The sequence below is a fragment of the Chaetomium strumarium genome (genome assembly GCF_033439665.1).
Source record: "Chaetomium strumarium strain CBS 333.67 chromosome Unknown B0T15scaffold_5, whole genome shotgun sequence".
Classification (NCBI taxonomy): domain Eukaryota; kingdom Fungi; phylum Ascomycota; class Sordariomycetes; order Sordariales; family Chaetomiaceae; genus Chaetomium; species Chaetomium strumarium.
In genome coordinates, this window is record NW_026944433.1 from 2,744,202 (window position 1) to 2,760,235 (window position 16,034).

Consider the following 16,034-nt stretch of genomic DNA (forward strand, 5'->3'; position numbering starts at 1 on the left):
CCTCGAAGCTGATTTCCTCGTACTAGTACCTGGTATTTATGAGCTCAATGGCGTCCGCCCGGTTCGACACGGGGGTCCATGCATGTTGCCATGACCCCCCAGGAATCGCGCCAATCTTCAGCTGCTACCGTGTGATAACTGTCGGCGTTACCATACATGCCAGAAATCACGTCACACTAGGTCTTGTTGCGTTGCTGGTGTTCGCCAACCAACTTGGCACATGCAAGCAGCTGCCAGGTGCCAGCAGAGCGTGCTTGATTACAAAGCCAGACAACGGATCGGAGACTCGAGAGACGTTAACTGTTATTGATATTATTACCCTGTCCTCGGTCTGTACTACTCCTCTAAGCGATAACATTTCCTGCGACCCATCGCGGTAGCGATACCGTGGCTAACGCTACCTTACAAAATTGTTTTGACTTTTGAGCCACCAGCAACTCCCAACAGCGCGGCTCCAACCCCCTCCTCCGCAAGCGCAATAATCATGCCTCGGTATCCATAACTTCATCCGGCTTCGTCGAAACCACACCCAGCGCCTTGATAAATCCGGAATTATTCTATGATCGAGCACCTCGTTAGTAATAGATAGGTAGGTATTGTACGCCTCAGAGTAGGGGCTCCCCACCAGAGCGGCATAGAAACCAATGAAGCCAGACCCCTATGACGGGCCAACCCGGATTCTCTTCCTTATAACAGTAGGGAAATGCTCCTCATCCTCGATCAACTCAACCGCCATATATTTATCTTTGGTTGTCCATAGCTAGAGCGATAGGTCGTGATCAGTCAATACGAAGCTGAAGGAATGGGGACGATAGGAGGAAGGTTGGGTTGTGTGTTGTATGGAGATAGGAAGACGTGGACATTATGTGGTGTAAGTGGTACATACCCACAACGTGCCCAAGATCCCATGATAATCAATCCATGGATGGGCTGCGTCGCTGGCGTACCAGTACTCAACGACGATGTCGTCGATCTGTTCTTCTCCGGGGCCATCGATCTCGAAAACTTGCGCGATATCCCGACCTTGTAAAGGCGGGCGTCCAAGGGATGGGCGTTCGAGGGGCACGTCCTTGTCAAAGATGAAGTCGATACCAAAAAAATCTGGACGGTCCTGGCGGGCAACGATTCGCGTCAGGTGCCGAAGATTCTCGCCTCCATTGCCCCCGACGTTGCACCAAACCAGTGGGTTCTATCCAGTAGTATAGAAGTTGATGGGGACGAATGCCTCGTCGTGAAGGCAGAGAGTCGATGGTGGCACAGAAGGATACCACAGCGCCGAGTTCCTCAAGTTGACATTCGATGGAGGCTCCGATGGTGCATAAACGGCGAGGCTGAGCATTTTACAACCCTAAATAAGATAAGACTAGCGACTTAGCGAGATGAATATCCTCCTCGGTAGAGACAGCTTAGGGGACCTGGGAGGCACGCACATCGAATGAAGCCCCTAGTCCTATGATAGGATTGGCCTCGACCAGACGCTCAGTTTGGAATACATCATCGGGACAACCGAACCACGTTGAAGCTGAGCCATCTGGTCCTGTGATGCATTGTATAGCCCGGATGCCGTGTAATCCTACAGCTAGGCGGAACCCAAAAGCTTGGCGTAGCTCGATAGAATGCTGGGACGAGGAGCGATAGCCTAGTTGAATCGAGACACCGGCAGAGGTGATGAAAGAGAATCCCGCGATGTATGTCTCGTCTCCGAGAGCCGTCGTGTAGACGCAAAGCCGGATAAGGTTGCTGGGAATGGCTATGCATTGACCCCGGACGACCCGGAGACCATGTTCTCGGAGTGACAACTCGCAAGACCACGGTACGGTCACCTCGGCACGCGGACGTGTCAGACCCGCGTACGGATGTAGCACCGCATTGAGAGGAGGGTCCTTCCACACCAGGTCCAAGACATCCAGAACGCCTTTAATCAAGCCCCAGATCCCCCGCCTGTTCCGGAGACCAGGCGGTATCCGGGCCCCTTGCGTCCGCCGATACAGGCCCCGCCAGTCCCTTTCTCCGCTAACGCGTTGAGCTTCAAAAACCCAAGCCCGCTCAGCGGATGCTTCGAACCTGGATTTCCAGAATGTCTGATCGTGGAAGACGGCCTCAAAACCTCTCGATGCCAGACGGGCATTGAGGACATCTGCCGTAGGGAGAAGCTTGGCGATCTCCAGAGGCAATTCCGCCGGAAGTGATGCAAAGCAATCATGATCTCTTTTTGGTGCTGTGGTCACCGACCGATCGGTGTCTCTCAGGGCAGGTGGTTGTTCCGCGACCTTGTCCTCGCCCAGGACGTGGTCGGCCAGCAGACGGTCGGCGTCGGGAACCCGATAGGGATTGCTAAGGAGAACTTCGTTCAATTCCGTATAGGCGTACATGAACCGACCTTCTTTCCAGGGAAATAAGTCGTTATCAATGATGAGAGTTTGCGCTCCTCCATAGTCGTGACCCCAGCTGGGACACTCTAACGAGGGTGGGATGGGAAGGGACTTGCACACGTGATGCAGTCTCTGGAGTGGTACCGCAGCTGGACTCACAGCTTGCTCCAGCAAATCCCAACAGGCTTCGTGAAAGATAAAGCCGTGCCTGCCGTTGAATAATGGTTGGGACGCGACTCCGAATCGATCTGTTGGCGGGTAGCTGTACCCGTCATCACTCCAGCGCTTGTTTCTGTCAAGAGGTGCGATGAAGTGTTCCAACCGTGATGGATCGTAGCGACCAACTCCGGTAAGCAATATGCCTTCCGGGCCGGAAATGACTAAGGTATGCGTCAATCACGGTCAATGTCGCCTCCTGACAGAAACCCAGGGAATAGAACAATGTGTTTGCATGGCGGCTTACCTCCGCGGAATTGTGTCATCCAGGGGGGGGCAACGACCTCATGATCCCCATCTGTGGCAACGAGCTCATCTGTGGCAACGACCTCACATCCACAGAGCGCACACCCATAACCCTATATAAGTGCCATGTTGGTCTCGTATTGGATGAAAAGGAAACGAACGAAAAGTTCGTATCATTAGAATTCAGAGAAGTTCAAGTAGAGCCAGAAATGCAAGGTATTTTGATTGTAAGAAGGATCTAAATTTTTGGCCCAGCGGAAGGCGATTGGCAAGTTAAACTCCCGTCAGTAGTTTCCAGACCTTGGTCCTGTTGGGAAGGGCGAGACGGAGGTTACAGTGTTAAGCAGGTGCACTACTACGAAGCGCACCGATTCCCCTTTCCTCCAACTACGTTACACAAGAACAGCCGAACACCATGGATATCACGCCACCAAGTTGCTCTTGTCTATTCTAGCTATCGAACTCAGATGTGGAAAGAGCAGAGCAGGCTAATAAGCGCGGTCACTGCTGCGATGGTCCTGCAGTTCTCCCAGTCGTCTTACGTACACCCTACCGAAGTCCAATATTCAACAGCTACCAATTCCAACAATCCAGCTACCTACACAGTCACGACAGTTTATGTTTTGGGGCCAGAGAAAAAAGGTTTCGAACAGAAACCCACCTAAAAAGTCCCGAACTTTTTCATGTTCAGAAACCTCAGGAACCGGGGACCCTTTCACAGTTGCGCATCGAGGTCAATGCGAAGCGAAAATCATACCACTAGACCATGCACCCGACTGTGATGAAGCAGTTTCTGCTCACACCCTATGTTCAGCGGATGTGAGAACAACATCCCACCTCTCTTTCCTCTCCTCTAAATGTGACCGCCCAACACTTGCCACGACATATACACACACTTACACGCCGGGATAACAGAGAGCGGAAGCTACTGAAGGAGAGATTAACTAAGGCAGCAACGTTCACCTAAATGGCCTCCTAGCTCAATCCAAGAGCCTCCTCCTCAACTCCGGTATTCTGCTACTGACATTCAAATCAAGCATATCCCTTTTGTGTTTGCAAAAAGCCCAACGCCAACATTCTGCCAGTCCGGGGAAGACAAAAAAAAACCTTCGCATACAAATTAAGGTATACACAAAAATCCAGAATATACGGTCTTTGCCGCCCAAAGCAATAGACACCAGCATATGTACTTCCGTAAACAAGCCAAATCGGGCCTGGAGGTTCCGTGTCGGTCATGGCACATGCATTCATCCAAGACCATCACTGCCTCTTGTCCCGTAAACCAAATCCAGCCTCGACCAACCTGACCCAACCCGACCAAGAACTGAACGACCAGCGAGAAGCGAAGAGTTAAATGCGAAAAAAAAAACCCAAAAATGGAAGACACAGGAACTTGGAGCTCAGGTATAAGAGAGCAGCAAAAACACCACCTAAGAAATACTCCATTTCCCGCGTTTTCGGCCAACCCAGACATTTTCCCACTCCACCAAGGCGTACTTTAAAGACTTTGATGCAAGATAACAGGCGTTTCCTGACAGTTGGTGAAATAGGAATTTGACAGTGAACTGAGAAGGTCGAGCTTTGCTATGGTGCGATGATACAAAAAAACCTTTTCGAAACGAGACTTGCGCCGCGGCAAAGATGGCCACGATCTGGATAAAAATGACAGGCGAAATCATGGTGTGGTAGGGGGGCCGGCCATGGGCATTGAATACAGGCGCGCCCTCGTCATGACGTCTTAGAATGCTGAAAGATAAATGCGCAAAATAATGGGTATCACAAGAAGCCACTAGAACTTAAAACAAATCTCGGGGGATGTCGACGAAGGTGCGCGCCTGATGTAATGAGGATGGTCCTGCTGACCGTGAGAGAGATGTTGGGGGGGAGGGTCAAGCCATCAGACTTGGGCGGACACTCCGTTGTTGCTCCTGATCCAGCTGAACATGCTACTACTCGCGGCAGAGCTGGGACCCTCGATAGGCGTCCTCAACTGCTGTGCTTCTCGAGGTTCGAGGAGCAGACTCTTCCGATAGTGTGTCGCCTGGGCGTTGCAGCCTGCATTCTCTTTTTCTCGAACCCGTTCGATTTGCGCCATGAGCCAGGCTTGGAGGTCCGGCAACTCCGACAGGCGGTAGGGGATCTGGAAGCGCTGCAGCTCTCCGATGATCCTCGCTGTGCGGGTGTGTTTGTCGAAGTTCACCACTGTCAAGCCTGTCTCGCTGGTCTTGGTCGCCGGGTTTCCCACGTCTACGAACGTAAGATCCGTCAGATACATGCCGAGGAACGGTAGGCATGGCGTAACTTGGTTCTGAAGCCTAGCCCGCAGAGTCTTGAAGTTCTGCCGAATATCGACAGCTTCCTGTAGTGACCTCAGCATCTCCTTGCGCTTGACGGGAACAACATCCCATGTCATTTTCAGGCGCTGGATACTTGTGTTACTGAGTGCGCAGGTAACCGCCATGAGCGCATCGTAGTTATGAAGCTGAGAGCACTGGTTGGCAACTTTGATCCAGTACTTGATGGCTGTCGCTCGCTTCTTGACGTCCTCAAACTGCAGGATGGTGTCGACAACCAGATTCGTCAGCCCAGTGGTGAAGGTCGACATGGCCTTCACATTCGGCGCGCCAACCCCCCCAAGCTTGGTCCACTTCGAACCGAGGAGCTCCTCCGGCGTGACTGCGCAAAAAAGAGCCATTTGCTTGATCGTCAACTGGCGAGCGATTTCGAGGGGATCAAAGTCGAGGATGGAAGGGGAGCTACCGCCGAGCTTCCAGTTAGCCAAAGAGTTAGCCTGGCTCCTCGAGATGGCGGGTGCTGGAAGTGAGGTTTCGGCTGGCACGAAGGTCGAGGTGCTGGTCTTTCCTATAGACGAGACAAGGCGTGGGACTAAGGTGCCGTCGGTCGAAGACACCTTGTTGGCTAGATCAAGAAGTCGGCTCCCGGCTGTCGGGAGCACAGCAGTCAGCTTGAACTCGGCAAATTCCTTGATCAGAGCAAGTGCCTCGCGATCTGTCTCCTCCCGCCAGTGCGACTCGAGCCAGCCCTTGAACACATTGTATGTCCTCAATCGGACAGGAGCGGCGATATGCGGGGCTTCACCGACGTATTCGAACCGCTCGATGAGGGCCTCGGTGAGTGTGACTGGAGTGCAAAAGAGGCGGAAGGTGAGATAGAAGGTCGACACGAACATGGCATCCGGGGTGGATTCGTGTGTGGTGAGGCGCTCGACCAAGGCGGGCAGCGACCCTCCTATGACCTGGCCTTCCGAGTTGAACATCAACTCGTGGGCGTAAGTCTTCGCCAAGAGCTTCGACTCGACCTCATCGTCTTCCGTTGGCGCTAAACTATCTGTCACGCTCAGGCTCGTCAGCGACGGTTGGTTCTTGGGTGCCTGGGTCATATCTGGGGTGGTTGCGCGAGTTGACGTGCGGGAGATAAGGCTTGATTCCGATCCCCGGCTGAGGTAGGTGCTGGCAGAGCCTGAGCTTGATGCAGTCATACTCTCCGATCGGACGGAGCGGAACTCCGTCTCCTGCATAGCAGACTGGTCCGTTGGGCTGTAATTCTCCGCCGGTAAGGATGAGGTGGAAATTTTCGGGAGCGGCGGCAGGTCCGGGCGGAGAGAGGAGACTGAGGACACGGCGCTGGAAGCACTGTTGTCAATAGGACATGGTTGTGAATGTGGTGACCGGTGCGAAGTGTGTGAGGCCGGCTGCTCTGAGACAGGCAAGTCGGCTCGAGGGATATCCGGCAGCGGTTTGTCGATCGATAGGGACCGCGCGTGTGTATCGACGGAGCTCGTTACGGAGACCGCTGTTGAATCCGTCGGTGCTTCGGAGACTGGGTACTCGGCAACATTTGACACCACGGCGGTAGAGGGCTCCCCCTGGTCATCTGGAATGCTGAACCTGGATAGGCCAAAGTCGATACCAAGGCTGCCGTTCTCGAACTCAAACTCAAAGTCGCCGATGCGCTCAATCACCCATCTGGTCTTTGCAACGCACTCGCCGGTGGCCTTCACACATCCCGTCGCCGCCCACAACAGCCTGCCATTGTCGTGGGGGACAATGACATCCTCCTCCATCTCTGGCTCGGGATTGGTCAGGATATCGCGTGCAGTGTGAACCAGGTCCTGTATCCGGTTGTACATGGTATCACGAGCCTGCTCCAGCGCATCGACGCTTATCGAGGTATGGGCGCAGACCACGTCCACCACCAACAACAACTCCCCGCCCGAGGTAGCGGATTGTCTGATCGCAACGGCGAGGCTGGGTCGTGACTGGGACTGGAGCTGCAGGCGCCCGATAAACGACCCCAGATGAGAAAGGAAGGTATCGTGGCATGTGTTGAGGCGCTCCGAAACCAGATTGCCGGACTGCGAGGTGCATGACGGACCGGCCAAGCTGACGCGATGAGAAATGCTGGAGGAGAAGCGGTTCGCTTGTACCAGGCTGTTCTGTGACAATCGATGCACATTTGTACTCTGTTGGCAGACAGCAGACAAACGGTTGCTGTGCCGAATCAAGCCTGGTGTCACCTCGCCTGCTACCGATGGCGTCCGGTCGGAAGCGTTGCCGTTCGCATTCGCACGGGCCCCTACATCGACAGGATGGGTTTGAGTGGCGTCGAAGGCAGCTGAGTCGGCTGGCGGCGTTAGAAGGATGTAGGCCTCTTCCAGCAGCGTGTTCATGGCGGTCACTGCTGGTGCCACCCTTGACTTGTGATCATCCTCCCAAACATCCAGGAATCTCACGCCTTTTGTGATGATGTCGAAGGCCCTGAGTATCATTTCGTCCACAATGTCATTGACTTCCTCGGTACCGATCATTTTCTGCGCGTTCTGCAACCGCTTAGCTGTCCTGACCAACGAGGATAGCTCTGCCAGCAAAGCCCTCCGGCTTCTTCTGAGTCCCTCGTGCCTCTGAAGGGGGAGCGCATCCTTTGCCAAACATTGTGTCCGCTCCTGCACAAACGGTCAGACCATCCTTCCGCACGATTCAACGACACAGCACCTACCAATAAATACCGAACGCCCGCAATGATACCCTTCATGAACTCCTGGTTCCCGAACATCTCGCTATCGTTAATCAAGGGACTACGCATTAAGTCCCAGAAGTTGAGAAGCGCTTTTAGCAGACTTCTCATTTCTTCGGGGTTGTATGGTTCACAATAGTTAGTTGGGAGCCACCCTCTTGCCGCATTGGCGAGCAAGGTACCGTCGGCCCAGCCGTTTGTGTGGATGGAATGCACCAAGACGACATCTCCCTCATCAAGCGGTAATGTGACAGAAGCGTCGTTCGCGCCATGGTCGAGTTGAAAGGGGTAAATCGCTCGCAGAAAGTTGTGGAAGACGGGCGTATGCTTGAGTGGCGTATTGCGATCATCTTGCAGGCCATTCGGTGTTGCTGGCGGAGTCAGCTGCGTGTCCGAACAGTGACTCGTGGACTCTGCCCTCTCAGAGGACCCTCCCCGAGTCCCGGTGCGTGTCTTCTGGATTGCCAACGGAGCCACCTGCAGGCTCGCCCGCATGCCCTGTTGCTTTAGCATGGCTCAAAAGTGCCGATGGCCTCTGACGCAGCGTGGTTGAGGCCAACACTGGGGCCAAACGACCTGCGGAATACCAGGACCGGCTCCTCTTCTGATGGCTCAAGGTGAGAACTTGGCGTTGCGTTTTGCGTGACGTCGGTGTCTGGCAGATGGGATATGCCGTTGTGTATGAAATACAGAGGTGGATTAAGCGTCGTTGTGCGGATCGTCGATGTGCATCAGTGGTCAAGCTAAGCAGCGGAAAAGGTCAGTATGGCAAAGGACGCTTCTTGGCGAGGACAAGAAACACCAGAATGTTTTGAGGTGCGTGTCTGAAGAATGTAGGGATGTGTTCTGCGGGTTATCTTCGATGCGAGGAATGTCGCAGACAGGTAAGACCCAGGACAGGAAGGATGGCATACCAGGGGTTGTCCTGGTGAAACCGTGCGGTTGAGTGACGAAATTCGGTCTCAAAAGGAAAGGATGGAAACGTTGCTGCAGAAAGCAAACAATTGCATCATACCTTGCTGTCCAGGGAGCTTAGCAAGCTGGAAATATCAGCGCGCGGGGACTTTTGTTCCAGTTAGGAGGAGAGAAAGGGTGGCAGCCGTTTGGAGGGGAAAATGTCTGTGTTGAGCAACTCGGGTGGCAAGTGGCGATGTGCTGAAGAGATAGATCAGACGACCCGAGTCAATCCGAACAGTAATCGAATTGGACACCTGCTCACGGGAGCAAGGATCGATCGTCGAATTACCGTCGTCTTCAAGCTGCCATACTACGCACCCGGCCAGTCGTGGTGGTTGTGATGGTATCCGGGGCCAGATGCATCAGGTACGCATGTGCCGTCCGTGCCTGTGCGACAAAAGTCCGCAGCGGGATGCACAATTGCTTTCCGAGTTTCGAGTGCGGATCTCGGCAATGCTGGCCTGATGGTGCTCTACACTCCAAGTCGAGAACTTTGAAGCGATTGGAGCCGAAATGAGGTCGTGTTTCTGAGAGGAAGCAAAGAGAAAGAGAGACCACTGCAGTTGCTCGAGGTGGTGCGAGTTCATCTTGGGTCATTGTTGTGTTGCTCTGGACTCGCCATGCCAGTGGGACCCTCGTTGATGGCACCTGCCTCCCCTGGCCCAACTGGGAATTGGCATCTCCACCACTCCGTGCAGGACAGGGGTTGAGTGCAGTGTTTTTACCGTTACCGATTCGGGAGGTAGCAAATATGGGGCGGCTAGTGGAGCAGGCAGAGCATGCAGGGACAGGCATCGCTCGGTTACGTCTAAATGGTGGGGGGATATGGAAACCTTCAGGTTCCCTTACTGATACGCAGATGCCGCAGGCGTGCAGTGAGAGAGCAAATCGACAGCTTCATGCCACTCGATTTTGGACCTCCCTTTGCTCTCGTCGCCGGTTTCCATTGTCTCGCGGTCTTGACGCAGTACTGGCGATTGGCCCTCGATGCAATTCCATGTTGCGGCTTCACTAAGGTACCGTCGTCTGAGCTCCGTTTCCCAGGTACTACTCTGGAATGGCGTAGGTCCCTATCTATCTCTTCACAAAGAAACGACTTGTAGGATAGAAACCTCGAGAATCGGGTGGCTTATAGATGGATAGGGAAGGACCACCGTTTCGGTAACGAGGCGAGCGAGGCTGGACGATAGTCATCCTGAAAAAGCTCTGAAAAACAACCTCCCTTCCCCTCGGGTTCCGATGCCAGGGGCTCGAGTCTACGTACATCATGGCCGCGGCCCTCTGATTGCGCTCCATACACAAGCAGGCTAGGCGCATCCATACGATGACTTGCAGGGACTTAATAAGCTGTCCAGGTTTCCGCGAGTTGATGAGAATATTCCGTTCGATGTCCTAGGTTGCTTGTCACCCCCGGTCTCTTACGGCTCCATAGTATGCGTCCCTGATAATGGTCTCACAAGCTCGCTCAGACTTGGTTGCCAAAGCATCCAAATGTGCAACAAGGTTAGCTTGCATGAATGTCACATCACATCCTTCACTTGCCGTAGTAGGACTAGGAGACTCTTCTCGCTCGAGATACCGGATGAGCCGACAGCACCAAGGAACCGTTCCCGCCTTGGCACTTGGGGACAGAATCTGCGCTCGGATGCCCGCGCAAGCTTTCAGGAAATGGTCGTGTTCAAAGACCGAGCGGATGTCAAGCTGGCAAGTAAGGTACATATTTGTATGCAGTAACTAACCCACGCCACAAGTGTCGCACGTTCAGCACAGACTCCGACTTGAGTAAGGTACCTTATACTGTTAGTGTAAGTAGCCACTCAGGTATTCTTACTGTTCTGCTACGGAGACCCCACCCGCCACACATACTCGAGGAGCTAAAAAAACGCCCCAAGCTCCGGCAGCTTGGCAGCGCCGGTGCTGCGCCGAGGTCAACTTGACAGATTTTTGATGCCAGGACAACGTGGTATCGTGTGCGGAATCGTTATCTACCGACATTATGAACATCCGTTCCAATACCAAATCGGGGACAGTTGCACTAGCGAGAGTGAGAGAACGGTTGACGATACCGGTAACACCATCTTCAAGATCCCCCGGCCCGCTCTCGCTGATGATTTGCGGGGTGCTCGGGTTGGCGCTTAATTTGATGACCTGTCGTTCAAGAGGTGCGAATAAGCAAGTCAGCCGTGTCAGTAGTGTGATGTGCAGTGTCCATACATTGTCGACTCAGGCCTGCTTTTCGCGAGCTTTTAGCAAGCCGGACGGAGCGAGGAATCACAATCCTACAGATGCAAGTAGCGTCTCCACCAGACCAGGACCCTGGCTCGTCCCAGCCGGAGGTCGCCCGGGGAGAAATTCCTGGGCCAGACCCGGAAAGGACCAACTCCCCACGGGCCCATTTCGCTCTCATCAACTCGATTCCAGTCCAGCTGCTTTCTGGTGCGAGTGTATGCCATCGCACACAGTAGTGTAGGACCTGTGCATGATTACATCTGCCCATACTAGTACATACTCCCTCGTGGGGGAGGCACGAGGGGGAGGCACGAACGGGAGGGGCGGGACGACGCGCCATTGGAACAGGACGTAGGAGTGTGGCACGGACACCGCGACGTTTTTTTTCCCTTTTTTAGCGTGCAGACGCACATCTTCGATGCTCCGACCCTCGGATTCAGCTCTGTGAGTCGCGTTCGATAGGACCCAGCGGTCGGCCTTCATGTCCTCTTTTGAGTCCTGACAAGAATGGATTCTCATGTCTACTGTGTAGTAAGGGGAGTCTGAGTGTCCGTACACTACCACCAGAAGCTTGCTGAGCTCCAGCCTCCCGTAGAGTCATGGTTTCAAGTGGGGCACGTTGAGGCTACTAAAGTGGGGTTAGGAACCGAATCAAAATGCACCTTGACGGCTTCCAGATTCCATGATGTCTTTTCACGGGAGTTGGGGTGATCCGTGTACCTAATCTGTCCTGTGTTTCCTATGTCCAAGCCATCGCTTCACAACTCAGACGATGGCGTTCTACCATGCTTGGTTCCATGCATCTGATCGGAAGAGCGAAGGTGGCTGATGCGGGCTACCTAACGCATGTAGCTCAGGCTGGGGTTGAAACTTGAAGGTTACCTGTGGCAGGTACGCGCTTTCCGCCTCCTGTACGGGTACTCAAGCAGTTTATTGGGGATTATTCTGCGACGCTGTCAACAGAAACATGTCTCACCCCGCACGGCGTTTCAATCCCGCCTGCCGGTGTGTAGTAACGTTTTGGGTTGTCGAGATGTCCGTCGCTTAACACGGCATCGTTCACGCCAAAATCAGCCTGATGTGGGCTCAATTTGGGACGAGCGCAAAATCGGGCCTACCTCGACTGACAAGGGCAACACTTCAGCTTCTCTGTGGTCATTCCGCATATAGTCATCAAGCGTTTCAACTGCTACCCAGCGACGGCCCGGAATACCACCCGATGGTCTCGAGCATTGGTGAACGATGACCGCTGCCAGCGGGCCGAGAGAACATACAACCGATATGACTTTGGCAGAGCGGGAAGTGGCTGCCCTATCGGATCGGACCTGAACTGCACTTTTAAGCATCCACTCCCGCTGAATTGACGGGATTCTTGGTCTTCTGCAGTTACGAGCTGTTGTGGAAGGGCCTCGCCAGTCGCCACTCCATCGTTCAATGCTCGGTTACAAAGGCACCCAATCAGCAATTTTCCTTTCCGGGATTGACGACGCGGCCCCGGGTGTTCAAGTCAAGAGCGCCTCACGAGACGATCGGGCAGGTGCAGCAGCGACGGCGACGGCACCCAGAAGGCGTAAGGCGGCAGGCCCGTGTTATCAATTCCAAATCCCGAACCAGGGCACTCCACGTTGGCGCAGTGGCTTGCATGCTGGTATTGCGAGGTGACCTGTCTGTTCCACCACGAACCACAGGTTCGGCATCGCGCCATCATGCCGACGCTGATCACTACCGCGATCGGAATCGCCTCAGCGCGGAGGGATCAACACCATGCCGAGGCGATTGAGCGACTTTGGTGGTGCGCGCTGCGAGAGATCATTCAGGGTCCCGTCCTGCGTTCCGTTAGCACGTGGGCACTTGCTGTGGCCGAATCTCGGCGCCAGTCAGTGGCTCCCCTCGTCGCTCGAGCTCCCCCACTGTTTGCCCACTTGAAAGTCATATCCATTAACAAAAAGCAATGAATTCTGCGAGATCGACAGCGCTAAACTTTGCACACCTACACGGTATGTAGTGTACCACCCAATACAGCCCGTCAATTGCTGCACATTGCACGAATCAAGGCCGACCTGCCTACAGTTATCTCGCTGTTATGTGTCGTGGCGCAAGCCGCCATGTACCGGTCGGCGTTGCTTCGCCAGCCGTTCCGGGAAGGACCGGTGCTGTATCACCCGAATCTCAACATTTCAGCTATTCTCAACAACACGCAGGCACACACCCTCCAGTTTACCAAGACCTCCAAAGCCTCCAAGACCTGAGCGCAAGCAACGCCCCAAATCCTGCCAGGGGAGCCGGAAGACCTACGTATGTCCGGCGCAACCACCCCAAGAACACTGGCAGTTGTGATTTGTGAGCCGTCCCGGCCGATATGCAGGAACCGCTAGCTGTCACAGAGAATGGTGTGTGCATCCAGCTTATCCGAGTTGCGGCATACCACCACCTCCTCGCCGTAACTCCAGTAGAATATGCCCCCGCCCGCCTCATCATGCTGTGCGACCGGGCCGGATGGTCACCGCGCTCGACCCGGGCATCCGTGTGGAGGATATAGAAGCTCACATATACACCGGCGGCGCCGGCGGTTATCCCGGAAGCGGCAAATGTGCGGTCAATGCGAAGCCCCCTAGTGTAAGAGCCAAGTACGGAATAGTAGTCAAGCTCGGATGCGTCCGAGAACCTTTGTCCCAATTAGACCTCTAGGGTTCAGGCAGAGTCCGAGCCGATGGACGTCGCGTTGACGGCTAAAGCTGAATAGGAAACATTCTCTCCACTCCGAACATGACCCTCCTACCACTGCGGAGTTGACGCGCGGACAAGCATTGTGACTCAATGGCAGCAGATGTGCCTCTGATCTTCGAGTCTACGTCTCATCGCACGATTCTCTTTTGCCAGGCCACTGTCATCCAGCACCGTTGGCAGCATCTTGACTCTCCCGCGGGTGTTGCAGCGAGCCAAACAAACCCCACAGGCACTGCGGGGGAGGCTGGTCGCTCCACGTATTGTACATTACTACAGTACGCTCCTGGCCAGGCACTCTCAGCATGTGGTTGTGAGCCTTGCTCATCAGTGGCGGTGATGACGACGGCGATGTCGAGAGGGCTACCGCAAACAACTGGGCGTCTTGTCTCCAACCACACACGTAGTGACACTACTCACATGCACTCTTAACATGTTACTTACTTGGTGCTGCCACTTCTGTCCTACTCCGTCGTCACCATGCTCCGGTGGATTAATCATTTATTCCATCCAAACCCTTTTGCCCTCTACTGATCTCATATACCTCTTCCTTCAAAATGAGAGGCACACAGACTCAGCACAGAGGATTCCGCATATCCCATCCAACGGCCAGAAACCTCGAGGCCAGAACAATCCCACCCCTCGATACTCTTTCCGCATCTGGCAGCTCAACAGCAGGAAGCCTGGAACATCCCAGTCCCGCGGAGGAACTGCTGTAGGTGAGAACGCGGGGATCACCAGAAGCTGGTATTCCGAGCACCAGGGTTCACCCGGGCATGGGCGATGGCTGTTTGTTTCATGCCCCTACCCTACCGAGACCGAGACCGGCACTTTTTTTGTTTGCGCAGTGGGGTAAATAACTAAATGTCCGTCCCCATCTGGAGGAGGTTGATGAAACCAACCGCTGATGCGACCAGGGAAAAAGAAAAGGGATCTGCTCGGCTCGGAAGTGTAGGTACCTAGTATGTATCAAGCTCGGCCCAGCCCTGCTCGCAACGGCTAGCCCCCAGGATAGTTAAACCGGGATCGCAACGATCCGGAATCTTGGTCCAAGGCTCGATCGGCGAAAGCATGGATCATCCAAACAACTTCTGCGCGGCTGGTGATAAGGATGGAAAAGGCTGGCGTACTGCGGGCATATCTCGCATCTGTTTAGCTATTTCAGCACGTCCCGGACCCATGGCTAGCGTGTGCCGTCGTCCGCTGTTGTCGTTGCTTCTTTATTCATTCGGCAATGATAGTAGGTGGGATACGTTAAGCGGCACTAATCCATACCACAAGGCGCAAACAAGTGTGTAGTAGGCCCAGCCAGGACACTGTAATCCATGTTTGTTTGCGGTTCCATGCCTTGCTAGGTATTTGAGACTGCGGGGGCCTTCACGACTCGGGGTCTCGGATTACAACTGGGGGAAGGTTTAGAGGACTCCAGCACTGGGAAGCCTGCTTGGATGATGAGCGACTGTTTTCCCAGTGATGACGTCTTCCAGTTATGCTGGGTCCGGTGCCCGGGTTCCGTGGTGGGCCCAACAGAAACATCGGACCGTGATACAACAACGAGCTTGCTAATCGTGTGATTTGTGTGATTTCCGGAACCGGATTGTGCTCAGGTCTCGGAGCCCGGTTTGGTTGAGCTTGGCAGGTTTCTGGCTCAGATGGGAGTTTGGCAGGAGGGATGTGGGTATCCGGTGCCTGTCAAAATGTTGAGGCAACTGTCTCAATAGGTCCAACAACAGAAGTCAGAACTACTGTTCAGGTTGGGCTTGCCACCTTGCTGCTATGCCAAAAGACCGTCGCATGTCGATTCGGCATGCTTGTATGTACTGTACAAAGTCTGTAGCCCCAAAAACAGCCATAGCTCGGATCCTCGCTTCTGTGACGACACGCAACCACCCTGAGACAGATCAGCCCCTCATCACACACCTTCCTGCCCGTCCGTGCATAATGTCTCGGATGCCATAACCGGGCGATGACCAAATACAGGAACTGTAACCCGTTATCCCAAATCATGATCCGCTCAGGGGATGGTGCCAAGTTTATTCCACGGGAGTTCTTGAGCCGTCAGCAACGCCAGGGAACAGCTATTTTTCACTATACGACACAAAGGATAGTACTTTGACATAGGAAAGAACTTGCATTTCTCCAACGAGCAAAGGCTCGATTTTGAATTGGCATTACCCGTTGATTCTTCGCTCGGGATAATCCTCAACAACGTCGAGAAACCACGGACGAACGGCCGACTGGTTCCGAAACTCAAAG

At 54.1% G+C, this 16,034-nt stretch overlaps 4 protein-coding genes across 4 annotated transcripts; 2 read left to right on the forward strand and 2 right to left on the reverse strand.

Moving 5' to 3' along the window:
* Window positions 1–1,136: 1,136 nt before the first annotated feature.
* B0T15DRAFT_558699 (F-box domain-containing protein) lies at window positions 1,137–3,156 on the reverse strand. Its single transcript, XM_062870480.1, has 3 exons — window positions 2,836–3,156; window positions 1,431–2,752; window positions 1,137–1,348 (listed from the first exon to the last, which is right to left on the reverse strand). The coding sequence occupies exons 1-3, from the start codon at window positions 2,852–2,854 to the stop codon at window positions 1,190–1,192; spliced, it is 1,500 nt and encodes a 499-aa protein (XP_062720510.1). The 5' UTR covers window positions 2,855–3,156; the 3' UTR covers window positions 1,137–1,189.
* Window positions 3,157–4,492: 1,336 nt separating this feature from the next.
* B0T15DRAFT_558703 (ras guanine nucleotide exchange factor domain-containing protein) lies at window positions 4,493–8,381 on the reverse strand (the record flags this gene model as incomplete). The annotated part of the gene is made up of 2 exons (XM_062870481.1): window positions 4,493–7,797; window positions 7,851–8,381. The coding sequence occupies 2 exons, from the start codon at window positions 8,379–8,381 to the stop codon at window positions 4,732–4,734; spliced, it is 3,597 nt and encodes a 1,198-aa protein (XP_062720511.1). The 3' UTR covers window positions 4,493–4,731.
* Window positions 8,382–10,631: 2,250 nt separating this feature from the next.
* B0T15DRAFT_251905 (uncharacterized protein) lies at window positions 10,632–11,393 on the forward strand. Its single transcript, XM_062863192.1, has one exon. The coding sequence runs from the start codon at window positions 10,822–10,824 to the stop codon at window positions 11,293–11,295; it is 474 nt and encodes a 157-aa protein (XP_062720512.1). The 5' UTR covers window positions 10,632–10,821; the 3' UTR covers window positions 11,296–11,393.
* Window positions 11,394–12,021: 628 nt separating this feature from the next.
* B0T15DRAFT_512850 (uncharacterized protein) lies at window positions 12,022–13,303 on the forward strand (the record flags this gene model as incomplete). The annotated part of the gene is made up of 5 exons (XM_062868008.1): window positions 12,022–12,059; window positions 12,441–12,624; window positions 12,743–12,930; window positions 13,020–13,051; window positions 13,125–13,303. The coding sequence occupies 5 exons, from the start codon at window positions 12,022–12,024 to the stop codon at window positions 13,301–13,303; spliced, it is 621 nt and encodes a 206-aa protein (XP_062720513.1).
* Between the last annotated feature and the right edge of the window lie 2,731 nt (window positions 13,304–16,034).